The 26321-nt window shown below is 41.5% G+C and overlaps 3 protein-coding genes across 10 annotated transcripts in view; 2 read left to right on the plus strand and 1 right to left on the minus strand.

Annotated features, from left to right (window-relative positions):
- The window catches only part of LOC129811655 (apoptosis-resistant E3 ubiquitin protein ligase 1-like), a 32932-nt gene extending 24318 nt beyond the window's left edge, over window positions 1–8614 (minus strand). The window contains exons 1-4 of one of the 7 annotated variants that reach the window (XM_055863127.1): window positions 8536–8607; window positions 5580–5639; window positions 3145–3358; window positions 2444–2612 (exon numbers count right to left, since the gene is read on the minus strand). In XM_055863127.1, the coding sequence (XP_055719102.1) occupies window positions 2444–2612; window positions 3145–3292 (317 nt within the window). In that variant the 5' untranslated portion in view covers window positions 3293–3358; window positions 5580–5639; window positions 8536–8607. The other 6 variants (XM_055863129.1, XM_055863126.1, XM_055863128.1 and 3 more) reach the window with 6 other exon arrangements.
- LOC129811657 (rRNA-processing protein FCF1 homolog) lies at window positions 8584–11896 on the plus strand. The gene is made up of 8 exons (XM_055863137.1): window positions 8584–8692; window positions 8929–8993; window positions 9251–9322; window positions 10694–10842; window positions 10939–11011; window positions 11142–11229; window positions 11348–11442; window positions 11585–11896. The coding sequence occupies exons 1-8, from the start codon at window positions 8690–8692 to the stop codon at window positions 11631–11633; spliced, it is 594 nt and encodes a 197-aa protein (XP_055719112.1). The 5' UTR covers window positions 8584–8689; the 3' UTR covers window positions 11634–11896.
- A 443-nt stretch (window positions 11897–12339) lies between these two features.
- On the plus strand, window positions 12340–21265 carry LOC129811656 (tubulinyl-Tyr carboxypeptidase 1-like). Of its 2 annotated transcripts, XM_055863136.1 has the most exons (8): window positions 12340–12596; window positions 13232–13481; window positions 14133–14221; window positions 15906–15962; window positions 16600–16674; window positions 17173–17554; window positions 18534–18643; window positions 18901–21265. In XM_055863136.1, exons 2-8 carry the CDS (start codon window positions 13263–13265, stop codon window positions 18971–18973), a joined length of 1005 nt encoding a protein of 334 aa, XP_055719111.1. In that variant the 5' UTR covers window positions 12340–12596; window positions 13232–13262; the 3' UTR covers window positions 18974–21265. The 2 variants fall into 2 exon arrangements, with proteins under 2 accessions (XP_055719111.1, XP_055719110.1); XM_055863135.1 differs by lacking the exon at window positions 12340–12596 and having other exon boundaries at window positions 12668–13481.
- Window positions 21266–26321: the final 5056 nt, after the last annotated feature.

The following is a 26321-nucleotide window of genomic DNA, read 5'->3' on the forward strand; positions in this document are numbered from 1 at the left end:
ATGCTACCTGCCGTCCCTACACTCTAACCACTATGCTACCTGCCGTCCCTACACTCTAACCACTATGCTACCTGCCGCCCCATTGCTGCACGTCTGAAGTTTGCAAAAGTGCACCTGGATGTTCCACAGCGCTACTGGCAAAATATTCTGTAGACAGATGAAACTACAGTTGGTTGTTTGGAAGGAACACACAACACTATGTGTGGAGATAAAATGGCACAGCACACCAACATAAAAACTTCATCCCAACTGTAAAGTATGGTGGAGGGAGCATCATGGTTTGGGGCTGCTTTGCTGCCTCAGGGCCTGCACAGCTTGCTATCATCGACGGAAAAATGAATTCCCAAGTTTATCAAGACATTTTGCAGGAGAATGTTAGGCTATCTGTCCGCCAATTGAAGCTCAACAGAGGTTGGGTGATGCAACAGGACAACGACCCAAAACGCAGAAGTAAATCAACAACAGAATGACTTCAACAGAAGAAAATACGCCTTCTGGAGTGGCCCAGTCAGAGTCCTGGCCTCAACCTGATTTAAAATCCAGTGGCAGGACTTCTAGCGGTTCACACCAGACATCCTAAGAATATTGCTGAACTGAAACAGTTTTGTAAAAAGGAATGGTCCAAAATTCCTCCTGACCGTTGTGCAGGTCTGATCCGCAACTACAGAAAAGGTTTGGTTGAGGTTGTTGCTGCCAAAGGACGGTCAGCCAGTTATTAAATCACATACTTTCCCCACCCTGCACTGTGAATGTTTACACGGTGTGTTCAATAAAGACAAGAAAACGTAGAATTGCTTGTGTGGTATTAGTTTCAGCAGACTGTGTTTGTCTATTGTTGTGACTTAGAGGAAGATCAGATCACATTTTATGACCAATTTATGCAGAAATCCAGGTATTTCCAAAGGGTTCACATACTTTTTCTTGCCACTGTATATTCTTCAATAATCAAATGAGTATGTATGTATGTAGCTCTCGCAGATTGCCCCTTTAAGGTTTATATAAACATTAAAGTAAAATAGTGTGGTATGTATTGAGTCATGATGAAATGGCTTCCTCCACTGACAGATGTATAAAATGGTATATGGGTAATGTACTCAAGGAACCAAAGCTTCCCATAGTTGACAGCTGCTGTAGCCACAAGAAACAAAGTATAGTAACCACTATAACCCAGCTGCTCATGTTCACAATTACTTTAGGTAGGGAGTGAGTGTCACTGCTCAGATAGAGGTGAACTCATACTGTACTACAGTAATATGCAGAGGAGGTCAAGTTAACAATCCCATTTGTATGACTACCCCATGGATCACAATGAAATACCTGAATGTGATGACAATGAAATATCTGAAAACCGATATTTATTCAAACATTAGACAGAAAAAAGGGTCTGCTACTCCGTCCACTGAGAGCTACCCCCATATCCGCAGCATTGCATAACATCTACCATATTGTATGTGTAACAGCACCTTAAAGCGGCATTCAGCAGTTGAAACAATAACAAAGCGGACTCCCCGCACCGTTTCGGTAAAAAGCTGAAGGATGGGGCTGGAGAAATGTAACCAGTCTCAAATTCATAGACAGCTATGGACGCAATGACTGACCATCCATGAGATCACAATTTTTAAACATATTGAGGCTTTATAGTGTTTGTTTACACTTACTAATTTACAAACATTGGAGTAAAACAAGCTTATATTATGGGTTCTGATGGGGTACCACAGTTGAATCTAGCTCATGAGGCAATTATAAGTTATATTTTCAAGAATAAATGGGTACATATAATACATTTATGAGTCAAAAAAATGGCTTTAGCAACTATGGATTGCCTCTTTAAGTGACCCTCTGAAACATGGTTTCCCAAACTTGGTCCTAGGGCCCAACCCTTAGGTGTACGTTTTGGTTTTTGCCCTCGCACTACACAGCTGATTCAAATAACCAACTCATCATCAAGCTTTGATTATTTAAATCAGCTGTGTAGTGATAGGGCAAAAACTAAAACGTGCACCCAGGGGGGGGGGGGGGGGGACCGAGTTTGGGAAACGCTGCTCGGAAACACTGCAGCCACTGAGCTTAATGTCACCAAGTGCAGCCAGCCATGAATGGGGATGCTGCCCCCAAGTGGACAAAAAAGCACATATCTTCTAAGGCTGTTATACTATCTCTCAGAGAAAGAAAGAAAGTGAAAGAGGGACCTCACAGTGTTTCACAAAATGACTGAATTCAGTAAGATGTTAGTGCACTAACTGTAAGTCGCTCTGGATAAGAGCATCTGCTAAATGACTCAAATGGAAAAAAAGTAGTGCAGAATCGTTTAGTAATGTTAATTGTGTTTATGTGATGCGTTTGAATCTGCCCATGACAGGTGAGAGGTAGGTAGTACTATGCTGGTAATAATTAGTTGTATGCTTGTGTAGTGGCACTGACAACATGGTGGTGGTATGCTTACGTATGATAGTAGTGCTCAAGGCTCTGAGAGCAGAGCCACTCCTGGAAGGCAAAGTCTCTCAGCAGCTGGATGTGAGCCTCTGCGATGTCCCTCCAGCGCCGCTTCTCTCTCACCACGTACTCCAGACGAGTCAGAATACTCAGGCTCAGCTCCTCCAGAGTCTGCACATCTACACACACAGGCACAGACAGACACAGACAAATCAGCCAGAGCAGAGAAGGATCTAGTCTATAGCCTGCCTTATCATTAATAAATTCACCTCAACATCACCAGATTGAGGCCAAGATAAGAATATACTCCTACCTGCAAACAGACAGGCCCTAAATCACTGAAACCACAACATCATGAACTTTGGGAAAGTACACTAACCTAAAACCTTTTCAACGGCAGAGGATGAGCTAAATCATTTCACCCATTGGCTGAACATTCAAAAAAATATCCTTTGAACTGTGTAGGCTTTTGTACAAACTCCAATGGATGAGTAAATTCAAAGATATTCAATTTCCCTTGTTGTAAAATAACTGGGATGCTGTGAATCAACTACAGAGTAAATCAATGAAGATGTTACTGTGTTCGGTTGCAATCACATTAGCCTCTGGCTCCTTTACATCAGCAATAGTTCAGAGATGCTAAACTGCCACTGTTCCATGTCATTCATAAACACTGGATCAAATCAAGTTGCTGATATTTTGTCAACTGACCTTCAAATAAGTGTTTGTAATCGGAGAGACTGTGGCCTTGAATCCATTCTTCAATCTGAATTTCTTTGCCTTTCTTCCAGCGCACTTCCCAGAAGAAGATCCACGAGACTGAGCAGAAGAGGAAAGTCAGCAAAAAGCGGAGGTCCATCAGACCATCTTCAGCTCTGACTCAGACTCTTCTGCTCCCCACAAAGGCTGGGCCAGGTCCAAAATACTGCACGATAAAATAAAGTCGCAAATTATGTCCATTCTCCAGCTTCTTCACTGGTAAAGAGCTATAGCGACAACAACATCACAGGTTTAAGTCAGGCAGCTCATGAAAGGTAAGTCTAAACAATGACTAAGACAATTAAAAAGTTGTGCCCATGCTCATCTAGCAACTCAGGTGCTTTCATTATGCACTAGCAGCATAGCCGAGAAGGCATGCATGAATGTTAATGTCTCACACTGGAGGAGTGTTGAATGATGGGATAGGACATGTAATCCAGATGACATATGCATGAACTGGCAAGGTTCGTAAAATGTCTCATTACTTTTATCTCATAATCTAAACTAAAGACCACCAAAGTCCACAGCGACAAAAACATACAATAAATGCATTGGCAACACCCATAGACATAGATTGTCTACAAAAACAACATCCCCACAAGATGCATATTTGTTACAGCACCCCTAATGATTGGTGTACAAAATTCCCCACCCATTTCCAGACTCCCCACCAACCACCAGTCACCCCCACTTCCTGCAGGGGCGTTATTTCCTTCCCCCACACATTTTAAGTAGGCACACCGGTACCTAATCAGTGTTGAGGTCAGGATAAAGATGAGTCTGTGACAGTAGGAGTGAAGTATTTGGAAAAAGTGCACCCTTGCTTTTTGGCTGATCCATTTGTGGTTTCAAGGTGGATGCTGTGGAGTCAGTGAGAGTAACCAGAAGTGGTCTTGTGATAATTGTTTGTGTTTCTGCTGGTCAGAGGGAGCAGGCGCTCCGCATTAAATGAATGTGGGTAAGAGATTTGTTTTGCTCTCAAGAAAAAGAGTGATTACTGGGATAGCAGTAAATGTAAAAGTTGACTAACTGAAGGGGAAGATTCCGGTGTTTGTGATGCTCGTTGTTTGGTGTGACGCAGACAGGGTGGCGTGAATGGTGAAACAGAAGAGTCGTTGTCTGTTCTTTTGAGTTTTGTTGTTGAGTCTTTGCCCGACAAAGGGATGTTAGGATATGTAAGTTAAACTGTACGAGCTTTTGTGCCGGATACATTACGTTGTTTCAGGTGTTAAGCTTATGTGCATGTGGCAGTAGTGTAGGAGGAAGGTTCCTAGGTGTGCAGAAGGGCATGAGACAAAGGACTGTGTAGTATTGGGGAAAGTAGTGGTATTTGTTAATTAAAGGGGTGCCCATGGGGCTGGGGATCAGAAATGTCCCGTGCGAGAGGCAGGTTGAGGTTTCCAGGGTTAGAGTAGTGCAGATGTTGTCATATGCTGCTGCAGTGAAGAAAGTAGAGGAAGATGGGTCAAGGGGCAGGGATCCTGAGTGGAGTGGTGTCAGTAGTAGATCTGAGGTTGTGGTGGCAGCTGCAGAGAGGTATTTGGGTGTGCGAGACTTGACATCAGAAGAGTTACATGGTGTGTTAAGTGATGGTGTCCCATCCTTTCAAGTTGTTGGCCTGATGTAGGACTAAATATATTTAAATAGTGGAGTAGGGTGGTGTTGTTTATAAAAAAAAAAAAATTAAAAAGTGAGTAGTGAATTATATATATTTTTTCAAGCAAAGTATATGGGAGTTGTACTCCAGTCGAGTAGGTGACAGTAACGCAGTAATTTATTATATGCCAACCACCCTTAAACCTCATTGAAGAAGTAATCAATGTTGATACCTCATGGACTGGTAGTGTGATGTGTTCGGAAGATGTGTTATGTGCTAATATATTCCTTTCACCTGGATGAGTTACTAAGTTTGTCCTCTTTCCTTTTGGTGTTGACTTCCTTGGTCAGTGTGATTTGTTTGTCTTTTGTTTGACCACAGCCTTTGTTAGCTTGCCATAGACATTATACTAACGTTATATTTTCACACAGTTCTTTGTATACATCTGTGGTGTTAAGTTATTACTCCTATGTGTTGTACTGATGCAGCAAATTACTTATTTGATTCCCAGAAACCATCCAACTGTCATCATAATTTAATAAAAGCTCAAATGGTTACCCTCTCTTTGTGTTCTTGCAGACACACCCATTTGCATTGCCTCCCACACATCCCTTAGTTTCTTTTACCTATTTTTCATGGTGCCGAAACCTGGGTTGGTAACGCAATGGGGGAGGGGGCTACCAGCTACCAACCAGCTAAGCTTTACCAGGCCCCGGGCCAGCTACCAGTCCAGCCTTGCCAGGCCCAAGTCCAACAACCAGCTCAGCCTTACCAGGCCCCCTACACCTACCTTGAGCCGGCGGCCAGCTATCCCCAGCCAAGATGGGAGAGATACCAGTTGCAGGTGGTTCTACAAAAAACATAAATTCAGAACAATATTAAATCAAGTTTTTTTTGTACAGAGTAAGATCTTCCTATTGCATGCGTGTAGATCTTTGTTTTGGTCGCACGGTCTAAGGCACTGCATCTCAGTGCTAGAGGTGTCACCACAGACCCTGGTTCGATTCCAGGCTGTATCACAACAGGGCATAATTGGGAGTCCCATAGAGCAGCAAACAATTGGCCCAGCGTCGTCCGGGGTAGTCCATCATTGTAAATAAGAATTTGTTCTTAACTGACTTAAATAAATAAAAAATATGACATTGTCTGGGGTACAATCTGTAGCTTGATGTTGACCACCACCTCAAGCTCAACCTCGACAAGATGGAGCTCCTCTTCCTCCCGGGGAAGGCCTGCCCACTCAAAACTTCTCCATCACAATTGACAACTCCACTGTGTCCCTGTAGCAGAGTGCAAAGAACCTTGGCGTGACCCTGGACAACACCATCGTTCTCTGCACACATCAAAGCAGGAACTCGCTCCTGCAGCTTCATGCTCTATAACATCCGTAGAGTACAACCCTACCTCACACAGGAAGCGGCTTGAGGAAGCGGCGCAGGTACTAATCCAGGCACTTATCTTCCGTCTGGACTTGTGCAACTCACTGTTGGCTGGGCTACCCGCTTGTGCCATCAAACCCCTGCCATTTATCTAGAACGCTGCAGCCCGCCAGGTGTTCAACTGTCTCAAGTTCTTCCATGTCACCCCGCTCCTCCGCCTACTACAATGGCTTCCAGTCGACGCTCGCATCCACAAGACCATGGCACTTGCTTATGGAGCAGCAAGAGGAATTGCCCTTCTCGAAATTCAGGTTATGCTCAAACCCTACACCCCAACATGAGTAATCTGTTCTGCCACCTCTGGTCTCTTGGCCCTCCCACCCCAACAGGAGGGCAGCTCAACTCAGACCAGTCCAAGCTCTTCTCCGTCCTGGCACCCCAATGATGGAACAAGCTTCCCCCTGAAGCTAGGACAGCAGAGTCCCTGCCCATCTTCTGAAACCCTATCTCTTCAGAGCATTTTCAATAATGCCACAGCACCCCCTCCTTTTTGCCTTTTGTGAACTATACTGAATAAAAATATAAAAGCAAAAATGTCTACGATTTTACCGAGTTAGTTCTTATAAGGAAATAAGGAAATTTAAATAAATACATTACGCTGTAATCTACTGAACTGGAACAGGCTGTCAATCCAGAGCATTCCAAACATGCTGAATTGCTGAATGCTGAATGTCTGGTGAGTATGCAGGCCATGGAAGAACTGGGAAATGTTCAGCTTCCAGGAATTGTGTACAGATCCTTGAGGCATGGGGCTGTGTATTATGCTGAAACATGAGGTGAGGGCGGCGGACGAATGGCATGACAATGGGCCTCAGGATCTCGTCCCGGTATCTGTGTATTCAAATTGCCATAGATTAAAATCAAATCAAATGTATTTAAAAAATGCCTGCCCACACCATAACCCCAAAGCCACCATTGAGCACTCTGTTCACAATGTTGACATCGGCAAATGGTCTGGGTAGCATTTTGATTAGATGTTCTGGAGTCTTATGACTTGGGGGTAGAAGCTGTTTAGATGCCTCTTGGACCTAGACTTGGCGCTCCAGTACCGCTTGCCGTGCGGTAGTAGAGAGAACAGTCTATGACTAGGGTGGCTGAAGTCTTTTTAGGGCCTTCCTCTGACACCGCCTGGTATAGAGGCCCTGGATGGTAGCACTGATTGGGGGGGGCTTAGCCCTTTCCACACAGCCTCTCACCCACTAGGCTGAATTTGTTTTGCGTTAAAGTATGTTTTATATTTTGGGGCGGCTATAGAAAATTCCGCACCCACTTCCAGTCAACCCTGCAGGGATGGTACTTCCTTCCCCTACACCATTAAGTAAGCACACCTGCACTTAATCAATGCTGATACCGCTTGGGAGATGTTATGTGCTAATATAGACTTTCCTATTATTTTCACCTGGATGATTAATTTACTAAGTTTGTCCTCTTTCCATTTGGTGTTGACGTCATTGGTCAGTGTGATTTCTTTGCATGGTGTTTGACAACTGCCTTTGTAAGCTTGCTTTCGTCAATGTTGAGCTACCTTTGTATATATATGACGTGTTTAGCTATTATTCATTCTGTTGTACTGATGCAGTCTATTCCAACTGTCATCCTGATTTAATAAATGGCTACCCTCTCATTGTGTTTTTGTAGACACGCCCATTGCGTTGCCTCCCACACATTCCCTTAATTTCTTTGAGCTATTTTTTCCGATGGGGAAACCTTCAGGGTGAAATTATATCTGCTTTGCATATGACCCCTAATGAATGACAACTAGGTCACGGAAGCTCTCTATCAATAAGGAGGTTGTTGGGCAGCATATCACAGACCTGATAAACTTTCTTCATTTTACAGCGTTCCTGGAGTTAAGTAATCAAAATGCCTTGCTAAATACTGGCTCCTTGGGTTTACGTGATACGTTACCTGGCTGGTTGGAAAAGTCGATCAATTAATGAGACAGCAGCAGCTAACTGTCGTTAGCTCAATACTCCATGTGTGTTTAGATAATACATCAACAACCAACGTGATGCATGTGTTTTAGGCGATGCACACTGGCAGGGATTATAGTCAGCTAGCTACAACATAAATTCCTTCAGGACAAATACAGACTAACAGACTAGCTTGTTGCTGATACTGTAGCCTACGTTAGCTACCTACGACGTACGTTAAGCTGTCAATGTCAACGCAAAATCGAAATGTGGTATTCCAAAGCCAAATTCAGTGTTTCAAAACATGTAATAATTCACCCCTCACGCATAGCTACGTCAAACGTTAAAAATACATCAGATAAATCCATTTTAATTTTAAGAATAACAGTCCTACCTTGAATGTATTTATTATATTTAACTAGCTAGCGGCAACCGGAAGTCGAGATGCGCAGGGAAACAAACGTCGATTGTTGATGACGTTTAAACACAGTCACACGAGGCCTGTAGCAAGTTAAACAAGTCAGCTGTTGTATTTTTTAAAACAAAACATGGTAAGTCGTACGCTAACTTATCAAAATACAAGTCCATCATTTAAATATACACCGTAGTTCTTGATTCAGCAGTTGGAATAATTTAAAATGTATTTCAATTGATGGGAGTTCGTATTCCTTTTTTTTCTCTGCTAGCTTACAGTAGTCACTTGACTTGAGCTAACTGAGGTGTGCATTTTTGCATAAACTTAGCAAACGCTATTCTTTATTTCTGACTTTTATTTCCATATGTTTAGGGGAAACGGAAGACAAAGAAGTTCGCTTCAATGAAGAGAATGATAAGCTTGAAAGATCCGAGAATGTGAGTTTCTGCCAATGATGTTAGCTAGCACGAATATGAATCATTCACACCGTTTAGTTTGACTGATAAACCATGCCAACTTTGTGGATTAGCTAATCGTCAAGCTAACAAGTTGGCATGGCTTGTCAAATATTGTAGATGGCTAGATAGCTAGCTTCCTAAGACTCACTCATTTCTTTAGTTTGACTAAGACATACTTTATCTATCATGATCTATTCCAGTTGAGTCCTCATGGTATTGACTCTGAGTTTCTTTAGAAAAGAGAAAGATCGTGCCAAAGTACAAGAGACAAAGAAAAAGGATCCATCAGAAATAAAGGAAAAAGAAGTGTAAGTAGCTTCACAAGTAGGCTGGTTGCCATCTCTGTTCAGCTATTAGAATCTACTCCTTGCCACTCCTTTCATTTGCCAAAGAGACTGGCCTTTCAGCAATCGTCAAATAGGAACATTCTATCGTTAATGAGGATTTTATCCTGATTTGATAACTCTCACAGCTATCATCCAATCACGTTTATACAAATTAAACTTGGGAAAACGTTCTATCTTAATTCATACATTTGATTGTAAACATTAGAACATTGGGCATTATGATGTAATACATTTCCTTGTAAACATACACATTGGGCGCATGGAGAATAGAGGATTCCCGTTTATTTTATTTTTGCCACCAGCCAATGTGATTTCATCACACCAGAGAAGTTCTCGCCATTCAAACTTCCCGGCCTGTTCATTGTGAACGCTGTAGCCAATTTTATATTCAGCAAGCAAGGTGCTCTCTTTCCTCATGTATGTGTGTATATTTATTTATTTTAATTGCTCAAAATAAGCAACCAAACTATATTGCTACTTCTGGGACATGCATTGGGCTAGGCGTCTAGTCCAATAGCTATAAGAGCAATAGAGAGCGGATGGAAGAGGCCAGTGGAGATGCATCAATTGCGCAAGAAGGGAACAGTGAAGACATGTGTAAGTTAAAGTTACTTCATTGGCTGGGCTATTAATCCACCATTTGTATCGTAGCTTACTACAGTTTAGCATTATGTATAATGTAGCATATGCCTACTTTTTGATGGACTACAGCCAATATTTGAAGGTGGGCCTAGGTTCTGAATACGTTTTTAGGAAGAAATATGATTTGTGAGTCAGATGCTCTGGTGGCTTTGATTGATGTGTCATTTTACATTGTGAGTTTGAATTCTCTCAATATCCATTCAGAAAGTTTTCTAAAGTAGCCTGTCTGTACTCCATCTCTCAATAAGAGCGGAGGGACAAATAATATAACTGAAATGAGCATAACAAAATTGTAAAAATGTAAGCAAGTCATGATGATCAGCATATGTGCGAGGAATGACGACAGGTTCCAGTTTTGCGTTTCTTTTCTCTCATTAATGGGATGTAGCTGAAGAAAACACAGCTTGATAGAATCTTGTAGGCTAATATTTTCCTTATTATTTCTCTCTCATTACGGAGTTCTCTCTAGCTACTTTGAGCACCGGATGCCGAAAGGCCAGTCTCTGGCAAATGCAAGGAGTGGAATGTTAGCTAAAAAGACTGGTACCCAGACTACTTCACAAGTATCAGAACAAACAAATGCAAATGTACCCATAACTCTTAAGTAATATTCTGTATATTGTGGACACATGATTGATTATAGGTCGATACCTTCTTACTGTGTGTTTACACTTATTTTCCTATCTGCAGTCCAAAATATCCATCATGCCTGTTCTTCCAGTACAACACTCAGCTTGGTCCCCCTTATCACATCCTGGTCGACACCAATTTCATCAACTTCTCCATCAAGGCTAAACTGGACATAGTTCAGTCAATGATGGACTGCCTGTATGCCAAGTGTGAGTTTCTGGCAAAGTTTATTCAGCGTGAACTCAGTTAATGTAACTAAGGAATAACTGGTGTATTTTTTAATTATACTCTTGCTTGTTATCAAGGTATCCCATGCATCACAGACTGTGTAATGGCTGAGATAGAGAAACTGGGGATGAAGTATAGAGTAGCTCTGAGGTAACTAGCTGTTGTGAAGACCAACATCCAGATACACCACAGACATTCAGACACATACACACACGTTCTGAGGGTATTATCAACGTTCCATAGGGAAGGTATATGACGGATGCATTTTCTGCCTCTGTAGGATAGCCAAGGATCTTCGGTTCGAACGACTGCCATGCACCCACAAAGGAACATACGCCGATGACTGCTTAGTTCAAAGGGTAACCCAGGTAATGTAGTTTAATCTACTAAATTGACAATGTATTACATTAGGGAAAATCTTAGTCATTAGAGCACTGTGGTTTTATACCAGAGAAGAACACCAATTCAATCATGTATCTTTCACAGCACAAGTGCTACATCCTGGCAACTGTGGACAGGGACCTGAAGAGAAGGATCAGAAAGATCCCAGGAGTACCCATCATGTACATCTCCAACCATAGGTCAGAATTAACATCAGATGATCAGTGTTCAATGGGTCATTTGTGGTTATCCCTGTGTTTATAGCTAGTTTATCTCTTTCTCATATAAAATGTCTTATACCATGATCTTTAAACCATGTTTAACTGTAATATTTTTTCACAGGTTCAACATTGAAAGAATGCCTGATGACTATGGTGCTCCAAGATTCTAATATTCAGTCGATGGAATTTAAATTCTAGTTAGACTGTGGCTTTTGTCGGGGAGGTTTTGATTTGTTTACCTGCTTATTGTATATTGTTGAAGGACTTGAGTTTATGCTCTACAGTTTAAGCGGAAATGGATGACATTTTGCAAATTTAATGACTGGTGTATTTCTTACTATTCCGAAACTGTTTTTCACTTTGTTCCATAAAAGTACAAATACATTCTGTCAAAGTGTGAAAGTTGTAATAAATTAATGAAAGAATAGTCAAATGTATCCAGTATTTTTTCTATCATAGTGTGAAGAGGTAGGCTATACGTCATTAGTCCTGGAGATTGCATTTATTATAAACCCTTAAATTTCGCTGCTTGTAAAGTATCCAAGAATGATGCCAATAAAATCAGTTTGCTGTTAAATTGTCTAGCTGGCCACTTTTGTGCTGGCATTACATCAAGTTTTTGCAAACCCTTGCATTTCATAGTCTACCTGCGTTGGACTAGTAACCGAAAGGTTGCAAGATCGAATCCACGAGTTGACAAGGTAAAGATCTGTCGTTCTGTCCCAGAACAAGGCAGTTAATCCACTGTTCCCACGCCGTCATTGAAAATAAGAATTTGTTCTTAACTGACTTGCCTAGTTAAATAAAGGAAAAATACAATTTGTCTGTTACAGCGGAGGAAATGTGTAGCTTGTTGAAAATGTAATCCGTCAGCGCATGCGCAGCTGCTATAGATCTGGGAGTGTCTGAGCGGCGCTATATTGTAGCAGGCATGAGATTAGCTCTCGCTACTCTGTAGCCATGGGCGTTCAAACTGGATTGATTTGGACTGACACGAACAATATTGTGTCGTAAAATGGACTAGACTGGAATGCGGGCACCAACTAAGCGTAGTGTCGAAGAAATGTGATCGTATTCAATCTATCCCGGCGTTTTGGATATAGACCGAATGACCTCTGGGATAACGGTGCCGGGTATTAGTGGTTTTTAATACAGTAGTTTGTTGTCTGTATACCCTTTTGGAAGATGCTATTTCCCCCCCCCCCCCCCCCCCCCCCCCAATGTTGTAGCATGTGTTTTCACCATTTTCCAATGTGCTTAGTTCAACCTCATTGTTGAAGTCTTATTTTCATGATGCCTAAAAACTCATGCCTTTTCTAGTTTTAATAATATATTGTCTCGTTTCAGTATTTCAATGATTTACTTGACAACCTGCATCGTAGAGATCATTGTGATGTTTCTAAAGTGCCAATAACATTATCGATCAGACATGACTTGATGTAGGCTAGCTATAATTCCCTTTGATCTCTGCTTTTGCAGAAAAAAATAATTGAACTCATCTGACATAAGTGGACAATTGTAACAACTAGTGTAGCTTTAACTCCGCAATTGTGTGGAACATATGATTGTGTGCCATTTTGTTCATAAGAGGTACAGTATTTGAATTTGGAGACTGATACAGCCTGCAGTTTTGCAAAGTTCTACATATCCAGCGTGTCATGAATTGCTCATGTTTCTCACCTGCTGTGGGAGTGTTACTTGCTGAGAAACTGCAATCAGATTGACAGTTAAAGGGCAGGGCACATAGGCTGTAAACCATCTGTGCCAGGTTCCAGGACTGGGGTCCCTTGTGTGGGGGGATGCTAAGGACCACAGTGGGGTGTGTGGGGGTGGAGGAGAGAGATGAGGATGAAGGTGAAGAGGATTTGCGGGACGGAGGGGTGCCCTTCTTCGTAAACAGGGGAGGCCTACCGGTGGATGAGGAGACTTGGGAGCAGATGTGGAGGCATGTGGCCCGGATTCACCCTAATGGGGAGGCCATAGGGACACGCATCCGGGGAGCCAGTGATCTGCCCAAGGTAAGAGCAGGTGAAGTCCTCACCTAGACACCCTACTCTGTTGTTTTCAGTTTGACAGCTCTACAGACTACACTCAGTCTATTTCAACAATGTGAAAGTAAAAAAGAATCAGCTTTTCCTCCCACTAGTATATAGCGTTCAATATGTATCCTAGTCACATTTATTTACCGTAAACTATCATTCAAGATAAACGTGCAGTAAACTGTTCAGGAGGATATATTGTCCCATAGCATAGGCCTAGTATATGATGCTACATGCTTAATTCGATTCGCACTAGAGATGGAGTGAAGATAACCCACTATGCAGAATGTTTGTAACTGACTCAGTTACGACTCTTCAGATAACAAGTGGATGAAGCTGTCAAAATATGCAGCATTTCAAACCACACAGATACACATGCAGTCATAACATGCCACTAGATGTACAAGTGTTGTCCTGTCCAGATGAGGTTAAATGCTGCCTCTGTGCTCCTAAGGAATTCCATTATATATTAAATTAATGTAGCATTGTGAGACTTGCTATATGGAACAAATAAGATAACAACCATCCTTTATGGGCATGGTCATTAAGTTAAACAAGAGGACATTCTCCAGCTCTGTGAATATAGGGATTGTGCGATACTAATGCTTCTGGTTGTGCTCTGCCCCATAGATTCCTATACCGAGTGTGCCTACATACCAGCCAACCACCAGTATCCCACAGCGCCTGGAAGCCATACAGAAATACATCAGGGACTTGCAGTATCCTTTGCCTGGAATGGTAGAACTGTTTGGTCACTATTGCCAAGCTCTGGACCAATGATGAATAGCCCAGGTATCCTAGATAAAGCTGTGACTGTTCATTGGAGCTGTTGTTGGTCATTGTCAGTCTCTGTATGATTGTTTACCCCAACCTGTCAGTCTAGATAACAGTTTAGGTACGTCAACAAAATGTACAGTAGGTTGATTATACATGAATTCATGTGTAAAGATGTTAAATTCCATGCCTGACGCTAACACACTGTGCTCTGGGTTGGAATTCAAGATATGTCTCCTGAAATATGTGTTAGCCATGCACTCTATGTATTTATAGATAATTCATAGATATAGGCACAAGCTGATTTCATGCAAATGGAAACTGGGCCACACAGTAGATGTACTGAAGAAGATTATGGTGATTGGTAACTCACTGAGGTCCTTTGTAGCTCAGTTGGTAGAGCATGGCGCTTGCAACACCAGGGTAGTGAGTATGATTCCCGGGACCACCCATATGTAAAATGTATGCAAGCATGACTAAGTCGCTTTGGATAAAAGTGTCTGCTAAAGGGCATATATATATATAACCAGTAAAATAGTTTACTATTATTTACTCTTACTTACATTGATATTGTCATAAAAGAATAAGTATGTCACATCTCAGAATGTAGGCCATGTTTAGACTATAATCTATTTTGAGCATAAACATTAGTATCGCTCAGCTCAAGAAGCTCATCCATAATTCACAAACGAGGAACTATGAATATCAGAAAGCACTTAACGGGGTTCATTCCCCATGAGAATACGTTCAGTGCACAACCCAGAGGGTCTGTTGTGTTTGGACATTTCCCATATTGTTTCACTGCCTCTGCATTTGTATGTACACTGAACAAAAATATAAAAGCAACATGTAAAGTGCTGGTCCCATGTTTCATGAGCTGAAATAAAAGATCCCAGAAATGTTCCATACTCATAAAAGCTAATTTCTCACAAATTTGTTTACATCCCACTTAGTGAGCATTTCTCCGTTGCCAAAATAATCCATCCATCTGACAGCTGTGGCATATAAAGAAGCTATTTAAACAGCATTATCATTACACAGGTGCCCACTGTAAGGCCACTGTAAAATGTGGAGTTTTGTCACACAACACAATGCCACAGATGTCTCAGGTTTTGAGGGAGCGTGCAGTTAGCATGCTGACTGCAGGAATGTTTACCAGAGCTGTTGCCTGAGAATTTAATGTTTATTTCTCTACCATAAGCTGCCTCCAACGTCGTTTTAGAGAATTTGGCAGTACGTCCAACCGGCCTTACAACCTCAGACCACATGTATGGTGTCATTTGGGGGAGCGGTTGCTGATGTCAATGTTGTGAAGGAGTGCCCCATGGTAGTGGTAGGGTTATGGTATGGGCAGGCATAAGTTACAGACACAATTGCATTTTATCGATGGCAATTTGAATGCACAGAAATACCGTGATGAGATCTGAGGCCCATTGTGAGGCCCATTTTTTTTTTTAAAGGTATCTGTGACCAACAGACACATCTGTATTCCTAGTCATGTAGAATTCGTATATTATGGCCTAATGCATTTATTTCAATTGACTGATTTCCTCAGAACTGTAACTCAGTAAAATCTTTGAAATTGTTGCATTTATATTTTGGTACAGTTTACTTAACAATATCCTATAGATACAATCACACGGGAACACAGTTTTTTGAAATCAAGAAGAGCAGGCCTCTTACTGCGTAAGTTTCACAGTTTCTTCTATCCCATTCCTGTTTCCTAATATTTTATTTTAGCTTAGCTCTTAGATTATCCTGAGTGGATAAAGGCCTTGTATGGATATTGTAAATGTCAGACAGTAAGCAACATGATAGCTACCTGCCAGAGAGAATCTCAGGGTTTGGTGAAATAGCTTTTCCTGGGGCCGCAGAGGCAGCAGACAGAGGAAGTAGCTATGCATGTTTACCAATTGCTTTCATATTATGCTGATCATGACAGAAGCTGAAGGAATTGGATATCTGAATCGGCTGTATGTCTGTTGCACCCAAGGGCTTTGCGACCAGGAACTGTTTTCATAGCCTAATAGGATCTGTTTCCCCGGCAGAAGCTTCTAATGCATTTTGCTTACTCGGTTCTTGACATTTAGCACCAGATGGTTTTATTTCAATGTCTCATGCAAAATGCCAGTCTTAATAATCAAATGTATTTATTTTTCCTAAAGGAGTTAGTCATTTTCCCTTTGCATACACAAAGATAACCTGTAATATGAAAAGTGTTTTTCAGGCCTTTTAGAATCCATGTTTATAATTTCTACCTTTTAGAGTAGACTATTTTGTTGCCTTGCTTTCAGGTGTATTCTAACCCTCATATTCTGTGTAGGTTGATGGACATCGCCAAGGAGATGACCCGGGAGTCACTGCCAATCAAGTGTCTGGAGGCTGTGATCCTTGGGATGTATCCTTTCCTTTAAATAGCTTAGGTGTTCCATGTGAAAACTGTAATGACTTTCTTATGCAGCTATCATTTTTCTCTCATCTACTACACTCAGCAGCACAAGATTTGTCAATGGGGTGATAAATGATGACCTGGAAATGTTGTTTTCCAACTGAGTGCTTGTGGGAAGCTAAAAAAATAACCTGGAGTGATGCCTCAGTGTGGTATCTTTTATTTTAGCTCAGTGTGGTATCTTTTATTTTAAATCCCTGTGGTAACAGGGATTTAGAGACAAAGCTTTATGGGCACAATCAGGGCATTCAAGTATTATGTGATTAGAACTGACTAGTGTGCTCACAGTCTGAGACTACTGTATGCAGACTAATGTATTCTTGTCTTAAAAACAGATTAGTGGAGCTTTTGTTGTTTATGTTAGCCTGTAAAGGGGCACTCCAGTTGGAGCATGCAACCAGGGTCAGTGATAAGGTTTTTCAATGTCCTTGACCTTGCCTGTCCCAGTTACCTTACCAACAGCATGTCGGGTGTGGAGCGCTTCCCCCTCAGCTTTAAGACGCAGTTCTCAGGGAACCACTTCTGCCACATTGTGCTGGGGGTGCACAGCGGGGGCCGCTTCGGGGCACTGGGCATCAGTCGGCGGATGGACCTCATGTTCAAACCCCTGGAGTTCCGAACACTGGCTGACCTGGTGCAGGAGTTTGAGGGGGCCTACAAGGGTTACTGGCACACCCTGAGGAAGGTGAAGATTGGCCAGTATGTGTCCCATGACCCCCACAGTGTGGAGCAGATAGACTGGAAACACTCCATACTAGACGTGGATAAGCTGACCAAGGAGGAAATGAGGAGAGAGTTGGAGAGACACACCCGGGACATGAGGATGAAGGTAAAGGACCCAGGGACACAGAGACCATGTGTTAGAGTACAGGAATGTGATGGGATGTACAGAACTAAGGCAGGACATGTGCACACATCTGGGGACTGAGATGGAAAAATGCCTATGAGCCAAACCATGTTAGGGATCCATGAAACAAACCTGTCAGCTTCCTACGATTCTAGTGATTGCATTAGGTCCAACTGGCACTGAACTCCTAGTTTGTAAACTTCCACAGTACCAGTATGGAATTTAGATTTGTGTCAAATTAAATTGGGATACATCTGAGCTCCATGTTTTTGATTCATGTGATGAGGAAGCACCAGGGGAATTTTAATGTGAATCCTTTCTGAGCAGATGGAAAGCCCCTGTTAATCACTGAGATTCTGACTCCTTTTGACCCTCCGTCTCATCATACATGATGACATGGAGTTGACCTGCCGTTTCAGTAGCTATAATCCTCAAATGATGACCTCATGCGCTATCATCCCAAACAGTAATGAAAGGATCCTTAACGCAGGGCCCTGTGTATAATAAAACTAATGTGATGGCTTTGTTCTGCTCGGTTGTGCGCCATGTATGGCTGCCTCTATCAATCAATGGCTGATATTTTTAGAGAGTGGGTTCTCGCCCATTCACTGGACTCACAATCACATTAAAGATGTGGAGGATTATCCCATCATCACCGTCAACACTGTGCCTCCAGCATGCTAGGGCCTCTCATCGAGCAGCTCACCTTAGTACTACTCTAAGGAATTGAAAGCTGATGATCGGAGTGTTTGTTTGCTACTGACTTTCCTTCCACCTCGCTACTCTGCATTTATTGATGTGCTGTATTTTGAAAGACAAACGTTTAGTAATTGGAGTCTTACTTGAACTGCACTTCTCCTTAGTCTGTACAGAGGATATGACCAGAACTGTTTGTGTACCTCGTTTGTATTTCCCCTTGTTGTTAATGTGAGGTAAACAGAACTGTGTGATTGTCTTTCAGATTGGGAAGGCTGCGACCACTTCACCCACCAAAGACAGGAAGAGTAACATGGGCTCGCCCCACCGTAACCCGGGCAGCCCCATGCGCAGGAACAGCCGCATCGAGAGACGGTAATACTGATTGTGCACTATAGTCAGATATCAGGAGATGCTTAGTCTCACTATAGTCTCTCTGACAATACAGTAAATACTCATTAGGTCAATAAACAAGGTGCTAGCTGTAGTGGAGAGGGCTCTGCACTGATCTGAACAAGCACTAGAGGCTAGATGTCCTATGACGTAGTCCAAGAGGATTCTCTGAACAGTAATCTTTGTTGTAATCTGTCATGAGAAGTCATATCTTTTTTTCTTTTTTGGGGGGTGTACAGTCCATCAGGAGAGAAGAAAGTTCTTGATCCGAAGTCACCTCCAGACATGAATGGATATCAGATTCGAGTGTGAGGAAGATTTCACTTCATAAAATCATCCTGCAAAACAAGACCGTAGAATGGTAGGGTTCTGTCCAACTAAAGGTTAGTTCTGGGGAATGGGCTTTTGTGTTCAGATTCGAAAAGGTTTGTACTGTGTAAGCAATTTATTTAGGGTATTTTGCATTCAACAAACGTGAGGTATACTGGACAGAGCATGGCCATGTCAAAGACAGATTTTTGACTAAATGTAAATTCAAAGCCTATAATTCTAAGTTCTCACAATGTTCAACTTTGGGGATATCAGTCGTTTTACACAGCCAAATCCATTTCAATTAACTTGCCTAACTGGTGGGCCTATTCACAAGATCTCTTTGAAAAATAGACAACTTCTCTCCAAAAATGTGGCATGGGCCATTCATCAGCCCTGTGGTTCTTTGTTGTTACCAGGCTTTTTGTAAAGCCAGAAGCTTGGTAGTGTAGTCCATTCTACAATAGGATTGGTTCAGACAGCATTTAAGGGTCAAACAGGCATTGATCATGTTTTTAAAGATGTACTGTAGGGTTTTGTTAATATGCAATATTACATTTGGCTTATTTCTTAACGTGTAAAGTGGTGCAATTGGAAATATCATAGAAGATATCCATGTTGTCAATCAGTTATTAAGAATAACAATTATTGTGAGGATTATGTGCAATCTGTGTCTCCATGTCGTACTGTAAGTGTGTAAATACATTGAACCTTTAACCTGTTAGCCCTGCTGAACAGTAACTGCTTTTGTAGTGACTAGTTTGCAATCCACTTACCTTGTGCCTTTTAGGAACATTTTAATAGACAGTGATAAAGAAAACAAGTATTACTGGGTTATTAATCGTTTTTTCAATTTCACTAGGAAAATACACTGTACAATCCATCTACTCTATCCCAAATAGATGGTAAATTGAGCTATCAACACCTTACCCTGTGTTTGTGTGTTCTGCTATGGAGATGATGCGCGTGATTGAATATTGGGTAATTCAGTGTACAGTAGTCTATTTAAACCTTTCAAAGCATGAAAAGTGTGATATGTTTTAGGATAGTAAGAGAAAGTGGTCACTGTGGTCAACAGAATTTTTGAATTCTGGGGTCACTCACAAGACAAAATTTAATTCTCACAAAATGACGGTGCAACTAAGTGCGATTGATGAAGTTGCAGCTGATATGGTTTGACATTATTTTGGGGGAAAGAGATATATTTTGAAGGCAGCAGTTACTTTTTTTATATTGACATGGTCTGATATATTTTTGCTTTCGTACAGTATAAATAACATTATTCTTATTATCTTAACACATAGCCTTATTGTGGTTGTCTAGCTCTATTTAATATTTACCATTTTTATTAAAGGTGCAATGAGATTTGTTTACAATATTCTCATCTTCATTTTTAAATGACATTTAGGCCAGAGCACTTGAGAAATTGGAGTCTGCACCATTTGTTAAAATAGTGCCTCAGAGCACATTGATTGGTTGGGATTCCTTGAGCCTCTTTCATTTTAACATAGAGGTTGTTGTCTTGTACCAAAATATTATATGACCTTTTATCACTACGTAGGACTTCCTATTTATTTAGAAATAAACTCTCCTCGCCTCTCTCCCCATTAATCTGTTGTTGTGTTGATTTAGCTGACTTATGTCATGGGTCAGATGCCTGTGAGTTTATTAGAGCTTCAGCTACATTAAGAGATCTACAAAATGCAACAATGGATCAAATGTAGAGCTAAAATCAATTAATACAGTTATCAAACAGTGTGCCGAGGGCACACTGCCAGTCTACATACCAACCAAGAGTCCAAATTGGGCAGTGTGCACTCATCTGAAATACCTCTGCCACACAGACGGACAATACAAAGAATAAACGACGAGCAATAAACATTTCCTCCTTTGATTGTCTACAAAGAAACCTTAATACAAATCCCATACTGAGGATCTGTGCATTAGGGGACTATACATTTATAAGACAATGAACAAAGACATCTGCTTGCAGCCACACTAATTTAGAATAACATTTTCTGTATCTTCTCTGTTGCATGCTGGTACACTGTGAGAACTCCTAGCCCATTTTGGGCTTCAAGACATCCATAACTGTATATCACAGCAGGTTTTTTAATATCCTTTTTTTCTCTGCGTTTTTGTTCACTAGTGCAAAGATGTGATGATGTCACTGAGATTTTATCTAAGGTGGAATAACAAGAAATATTGTAACCAGAAATCACCTGTACGGCTTTGTGACACTTGAAACTGAAATAAACAAGCAACTGGTATTTGACTAGATTTGTTGAAAATAAATGGTGTAACATTGAGTGATTATCGTACCTCTTTTCCCATTCAGCAAATGCTTTGTTTTTTTTGGTACTGTGCTGGCTGTCTGCAGTGCACTGTACTGACACCCAGGGATCCTGCTGCACATAATCAATTAAGTCTAATGGAAGCCTCACTGGATGGATAGTCTACCTGACAGCACTGCAATCGGCTAACAAGGCTTAACTAATGAATCGCTGCCAACCTGACACATTCCATCATATCATGGGAGCACAGAGGACTGCCACGGCTGCTGCTCTCCTGAACACCCAGCCTCTCTTTAACAGGGGAAATCCATACATTATGTAATGTTTTGTGTTCAGACCAGGGAGAGATGGCAAGACTTTGATAGCTCTCATGCAGCACAAGAGTACTGGTGACTGTTCTCTTATGAAATTGCTCCTGTTAGTGTAAGTTATTGCTGAATGTACTGAATGTATAGCTAGCCGAATATACCGAATGTGATGAATGTATAGCTAGCCGAATATACTGAATGCATAGCTTGCCAATTGTACTGAATGCATAGCTTGCCAAATGTACTGAATGCAAAGCTAGCAGAATGTACTGAATGCATAGCTTGCCAAATGTACTGGATGCATAGCTTGCCAAATGTACTGGATGCATAGCTAGCCGAATGTACTGAATGCATAGCTTGCCAATTGTACTGAATGCATAGCTTGCCAAATGTACTGAATGCAAAGCTAGCCGAATATACTGAATGCATAGCTTGCCAATTGTACTGAATGCATAGCTTGCCAAATGTACTGAATGCAAAGCTAGCAGAATGTACTGAATGCATAGCTTGCCAAATGTACTGGATGCATAGCTTGCCAAATGTACTGGATGCATAGCTAGCCGAATGTACTGGATGCATAGCTAGCCGAATGTACTGAATGCAAAGCTAGCCGAATGTACTGAATGCATAGCTAGCCGAATGTACTGAATGCAAAGCTAGCCGAATGTACTGAATGCAAAGCTAGCCGAATGTACTGAATGCATAGCTAGCAGAATGTACTGAATGCATAGCTAGCCGAATGTACTGAATGCAAAGCTAGCCGAATGTACTGAATGCATAGCTAGCAGAATGTACTGAATGCATAGCTAGCAGAATGTACTGAATGCATAGCTAGCCGAATGTACTGAATGCATAGCTAGCCGAATGTACTGAATGCATAGCTAGCCGAATGTACTGAATGCATAGCTAGCAGAATGTACTGAATGCATAGCTTGCCAAATGTACTGGATGCATAGCTTGCCAAATGTACTGGATGCATAGCTAGCCGAATGTACTGGATGCATAGCTAGCCGAATGCACTGAATGCATAGCTAGCCGAATGCACTGAATGCATAGCTAGCCAAATGTACTGAATGCATAGCTAGCCAAATGTACTGAATGCATAGCTAGCCAAATGTACTGAATGCATAGCTAGCCAAATGTACTGGATGCATAGCTAGCCAAATGTACTGGATGCATAGCTAGCCAAATGTACTGAATGTAGGTATGGCATGTGAAATGTGTTTTAAGAAGTATGGTGCAAGTGCTTTAAGGAATCACAGCTGCAATTGAAGTTACAGTTAAGTGGTGATGTTGGTAATGTTCAGTGGAAAGAATGATGGAGAACGATTTCAAAAGGTATGAAGGCACTGGGGAAGCCAAAACATAACTCCGGTCTTATCTGAAAGTAGATCCTAGTAGTACCTCCCCCACCTTATCTGCACAGAACTCTTTATGAAATTAAAATACAGAAGGAATAGTGGCCTACTTTTAAAAAACCTACTGACCCATTTCTCCTCAGCGGGTGTGTTTGGTGCCACGGGGAATCTCTGTTCGAGCGGCACAGTCCCAACTCCTGTACAGGTTTCAAGGTAGATCCAGGAACTGAAGCACTAGGTATTTATTATACTCATATTAACTTATGTTTATAACTCTTTCAGTGATTGATTGTAATGAGATGCAGAAATTACTTCCCTGGAAGAACCTGCTAGAGAAAACATCTGATTTATTGTAGTTAGGCTAAAGTGTCAGACCTTGACATTGTGTCATTCCAGTGAGATATAACTGGAGGTCTTAGTGGTGACAGGAGTCCGTTAGCTGGTCTTTTAGACCAGGGGTTTCCAAACTTTTTCAATCGGGACCCCCCCCTTCCAGGATTGGGGAACATCCTGCGCACTACCTGCACACGCGCTACGTCCATTTCTATGGGTACAATCACTGTTCATGACACAAACTGTTCACATCCCTCTTGTTGGTGGAGAGAATTTTGCAGGTTTAAAGCTTATTTCCTGAAATTCTTCACATTGTCACGGGGTGCAAAGAAAATGTTGCAGTTTGAGCAAATTTTCTTGCAATTCTTGCAAAAAAACTTTTTTTGGGGGGGGGGCGCACCCCCCCACAGTTTGAGAACCACTGCTCTAGACTGCATTGTACACACACAGAACCCCTGGCTGTGCCCTATCATGCATGAACACTCCCTCCCTGCAATCTGAATGAATAATTCATTCATGCCTCAGCCAGCCACACACATCTTCTCCCTGACAGACAGTGCCTCGCTGGAGCGAGAGATCTCCCATATTAGTGGGTCACTGCCAAAATTCAGGTCACAATCTTAAAGGTCCAATGCAGGTAACAATGAAGTACCTTACTGGGATTGTTTTCGATGGTCAAAAATAAACAAAAATAGGTTCTTAGCGAAGAGCAATTTCTCAAGCAAGAATTTTGCTAGGACTGCCAGTTATTCGCTGTGAGGTTTAGAACTCTTTCTTATGGTCTATCTATTATCTAATAGATAAAAAAAACTCAATCCCATCTAAATAGGCTGACATTTCAGCTCTTACACTAAAAGGGCATTGTCATTTGCACAGTATTATTCCAACCTCATAGTGTGGAAATATACACTGTGTCCAGTTTATTAGGTACACCACCCCGTTCACAAAAATAGTTCGCGCCTACAGACAATGAGTCACGTGGCCTGCTATAAAAAAGCAGACAGGCATTGAGGCATTCCGTTACTGTTCGATTGAACGTTAGAATGGGCAAAACGAGTGACCTCAGCGACTTTGAGCGTGGTATGCTCGCCGGTGCCAGGCGCACCTATTCCAGTATCTCAGAAACGGCTAGCCTCCTGGGCTTTTCACGACATTGTCTAGGGTTTACCGAGAATGGTGCGACCAACAAAAAAAATGGAGAATGGCAAGAATTGTGCAAGCTAACAGGTGGGCAATAAACAGGCAAATAATGGCGCAGTACATAAATGGTGCGCAGAACAGCATCTCGGAACGCACAACTCGTCGGTCCTTGTCACGGATTAACATCATCTCAGCCAGGCAAGACAGGATGTAGATTTTCCCAAAATACTGCCAAACTGATATTGTTATATGGAAAATATGAATTCAATATTTCTATCATTTGAAAAATAATACTATGACTGGCCCACAGCCAGATGATAAGGGACAAAACACACCACATCATCAAACACAGTTTGTAAAGATTTAAATGTTCTAGTTTACTAGTGTAGCAGATTGTTTACTCAGTTTGTTCACAAAATTCCCAAGCAATATATGAACTTTTAAAATCTAAAAGCTTCATGCATTCAAATCTCAACAGTAAGAGAATTTGTCAAATAAATTCCAACTTTCAACTAAATTTAACTTTTTTGGTTAGTTTTTTTCTCTCTTCATGTAAACAAAAACAATTCTTCGGAGGACATCCCATCCCCTCTGGACCTTGATATGAGTAGTTTCTCTTCAGGTAGGAAACAACCCTGTGAGCCCAAGGAACCAATTAAGTACAATTATTAACTTATAAAACATGGAATCACACCATGGGAAAATCATGTACAGTTTGAACAAACATTTTTAAATGCTTGACCTCGGTCCTCCTGATTATTAATGGATCACAAACAGGCTAAATTACACAGGGTTTCGGTCCAGCTGGAACCTGGCCAGGAGACTGAGATGGTCCGAAGAGAAAAATTCATTGGGTAAACCTTTCATTGACCAGAGATCATCCTCTAATTGGGGGGAGAGACGACCAAGCAGCTTAAAACCTCCGCTCTGCTGTTGACCTCCACCTGAAATAACTTTTTTGTTAAGCCATAGCTCAATTCTTCTTTCTCTATATACTAACTAGACTCAAGGTCAATATCAAAGGCTATTTATGTAATTATTTTGGATATATGCCCCTTACCTTTCTGATCAGCACCAGAATTTCCCTGCCTTGGAGTAGAAGATGTAGTCAACCGTAGCTCCATCCTCAGAGTGCATGGTGGTCACCTCAGCTCAGTCTGTTGCAGGGATGAATTAGCCGTAGGCTGACCAAAGGTTAGGTAGTGGGAAATAGTCTGTCTGACGCTGTAGCTACCGACAAACAATATGAGGTGAAGTCAGTCACTCACCCACTCCCCCAATGACAACCGAGGTAAAGACAGTTTCAAGTTGGATATTCGCGCTTTCAAACCACTTGAGCCACAGACTCCAAATAAGTGTCATGATGTTGGAAAAATTGCTCACAACATTGCACAGGTTTTATTTTCACGATTTAGACATGAATTCGCTTTCCAAAGCTAATAAACATGTGGAAATGTGAGCAGCATTTTGTATTCCAAGTTGAATTAGTTAGGGGGCGTAAACAAAGTACAAACTTTTTTTACATTCAAATTTCAATAGCTCCTTGGTTATGTGACCTAATGACTTTAAACGAGGTTCAGTATGTCCACTGACTACCCTTCTATATTGCACACCCTTTAGTTTGTCCATTTTCATCTCATATGGTTTTACATGAATTTTTCCAAATGTAGAATTTCAATAGCTCCTTGGTCATGTGACCTACTGACCTCAAACAAGGTTCAGAATGTCCACTGACTATACCTTCATATCGCACACTCTGATGTTGGTCTACTTTCATCTCATGCTATTAGACTTAAATCTGTAATCTTTGCAGGCCTTCATTTTACATGGGTGTTAAAAACATTTTTTTTAAGTCAACAAATGTTCCAGCCTCGCAATAACTATCTTTCACATGGACACTGAAAAGATCCAACAGTTC

Source organism: Salvelinus fontinalis, chromosome 15 (genome assembly GCF_029448725.1).
Source record: "Salvelinus fontinalis isolate EN_2023a chromosome 15, ASM2944872v1, whole genome shotgun sequence".
Lineage (NCBI taxonomy): Eukaryota > Metazoa > Chordata > Actinopteri > Salmoniformes > Salmonidae > Salvelinus > Salvelinus fontinalis.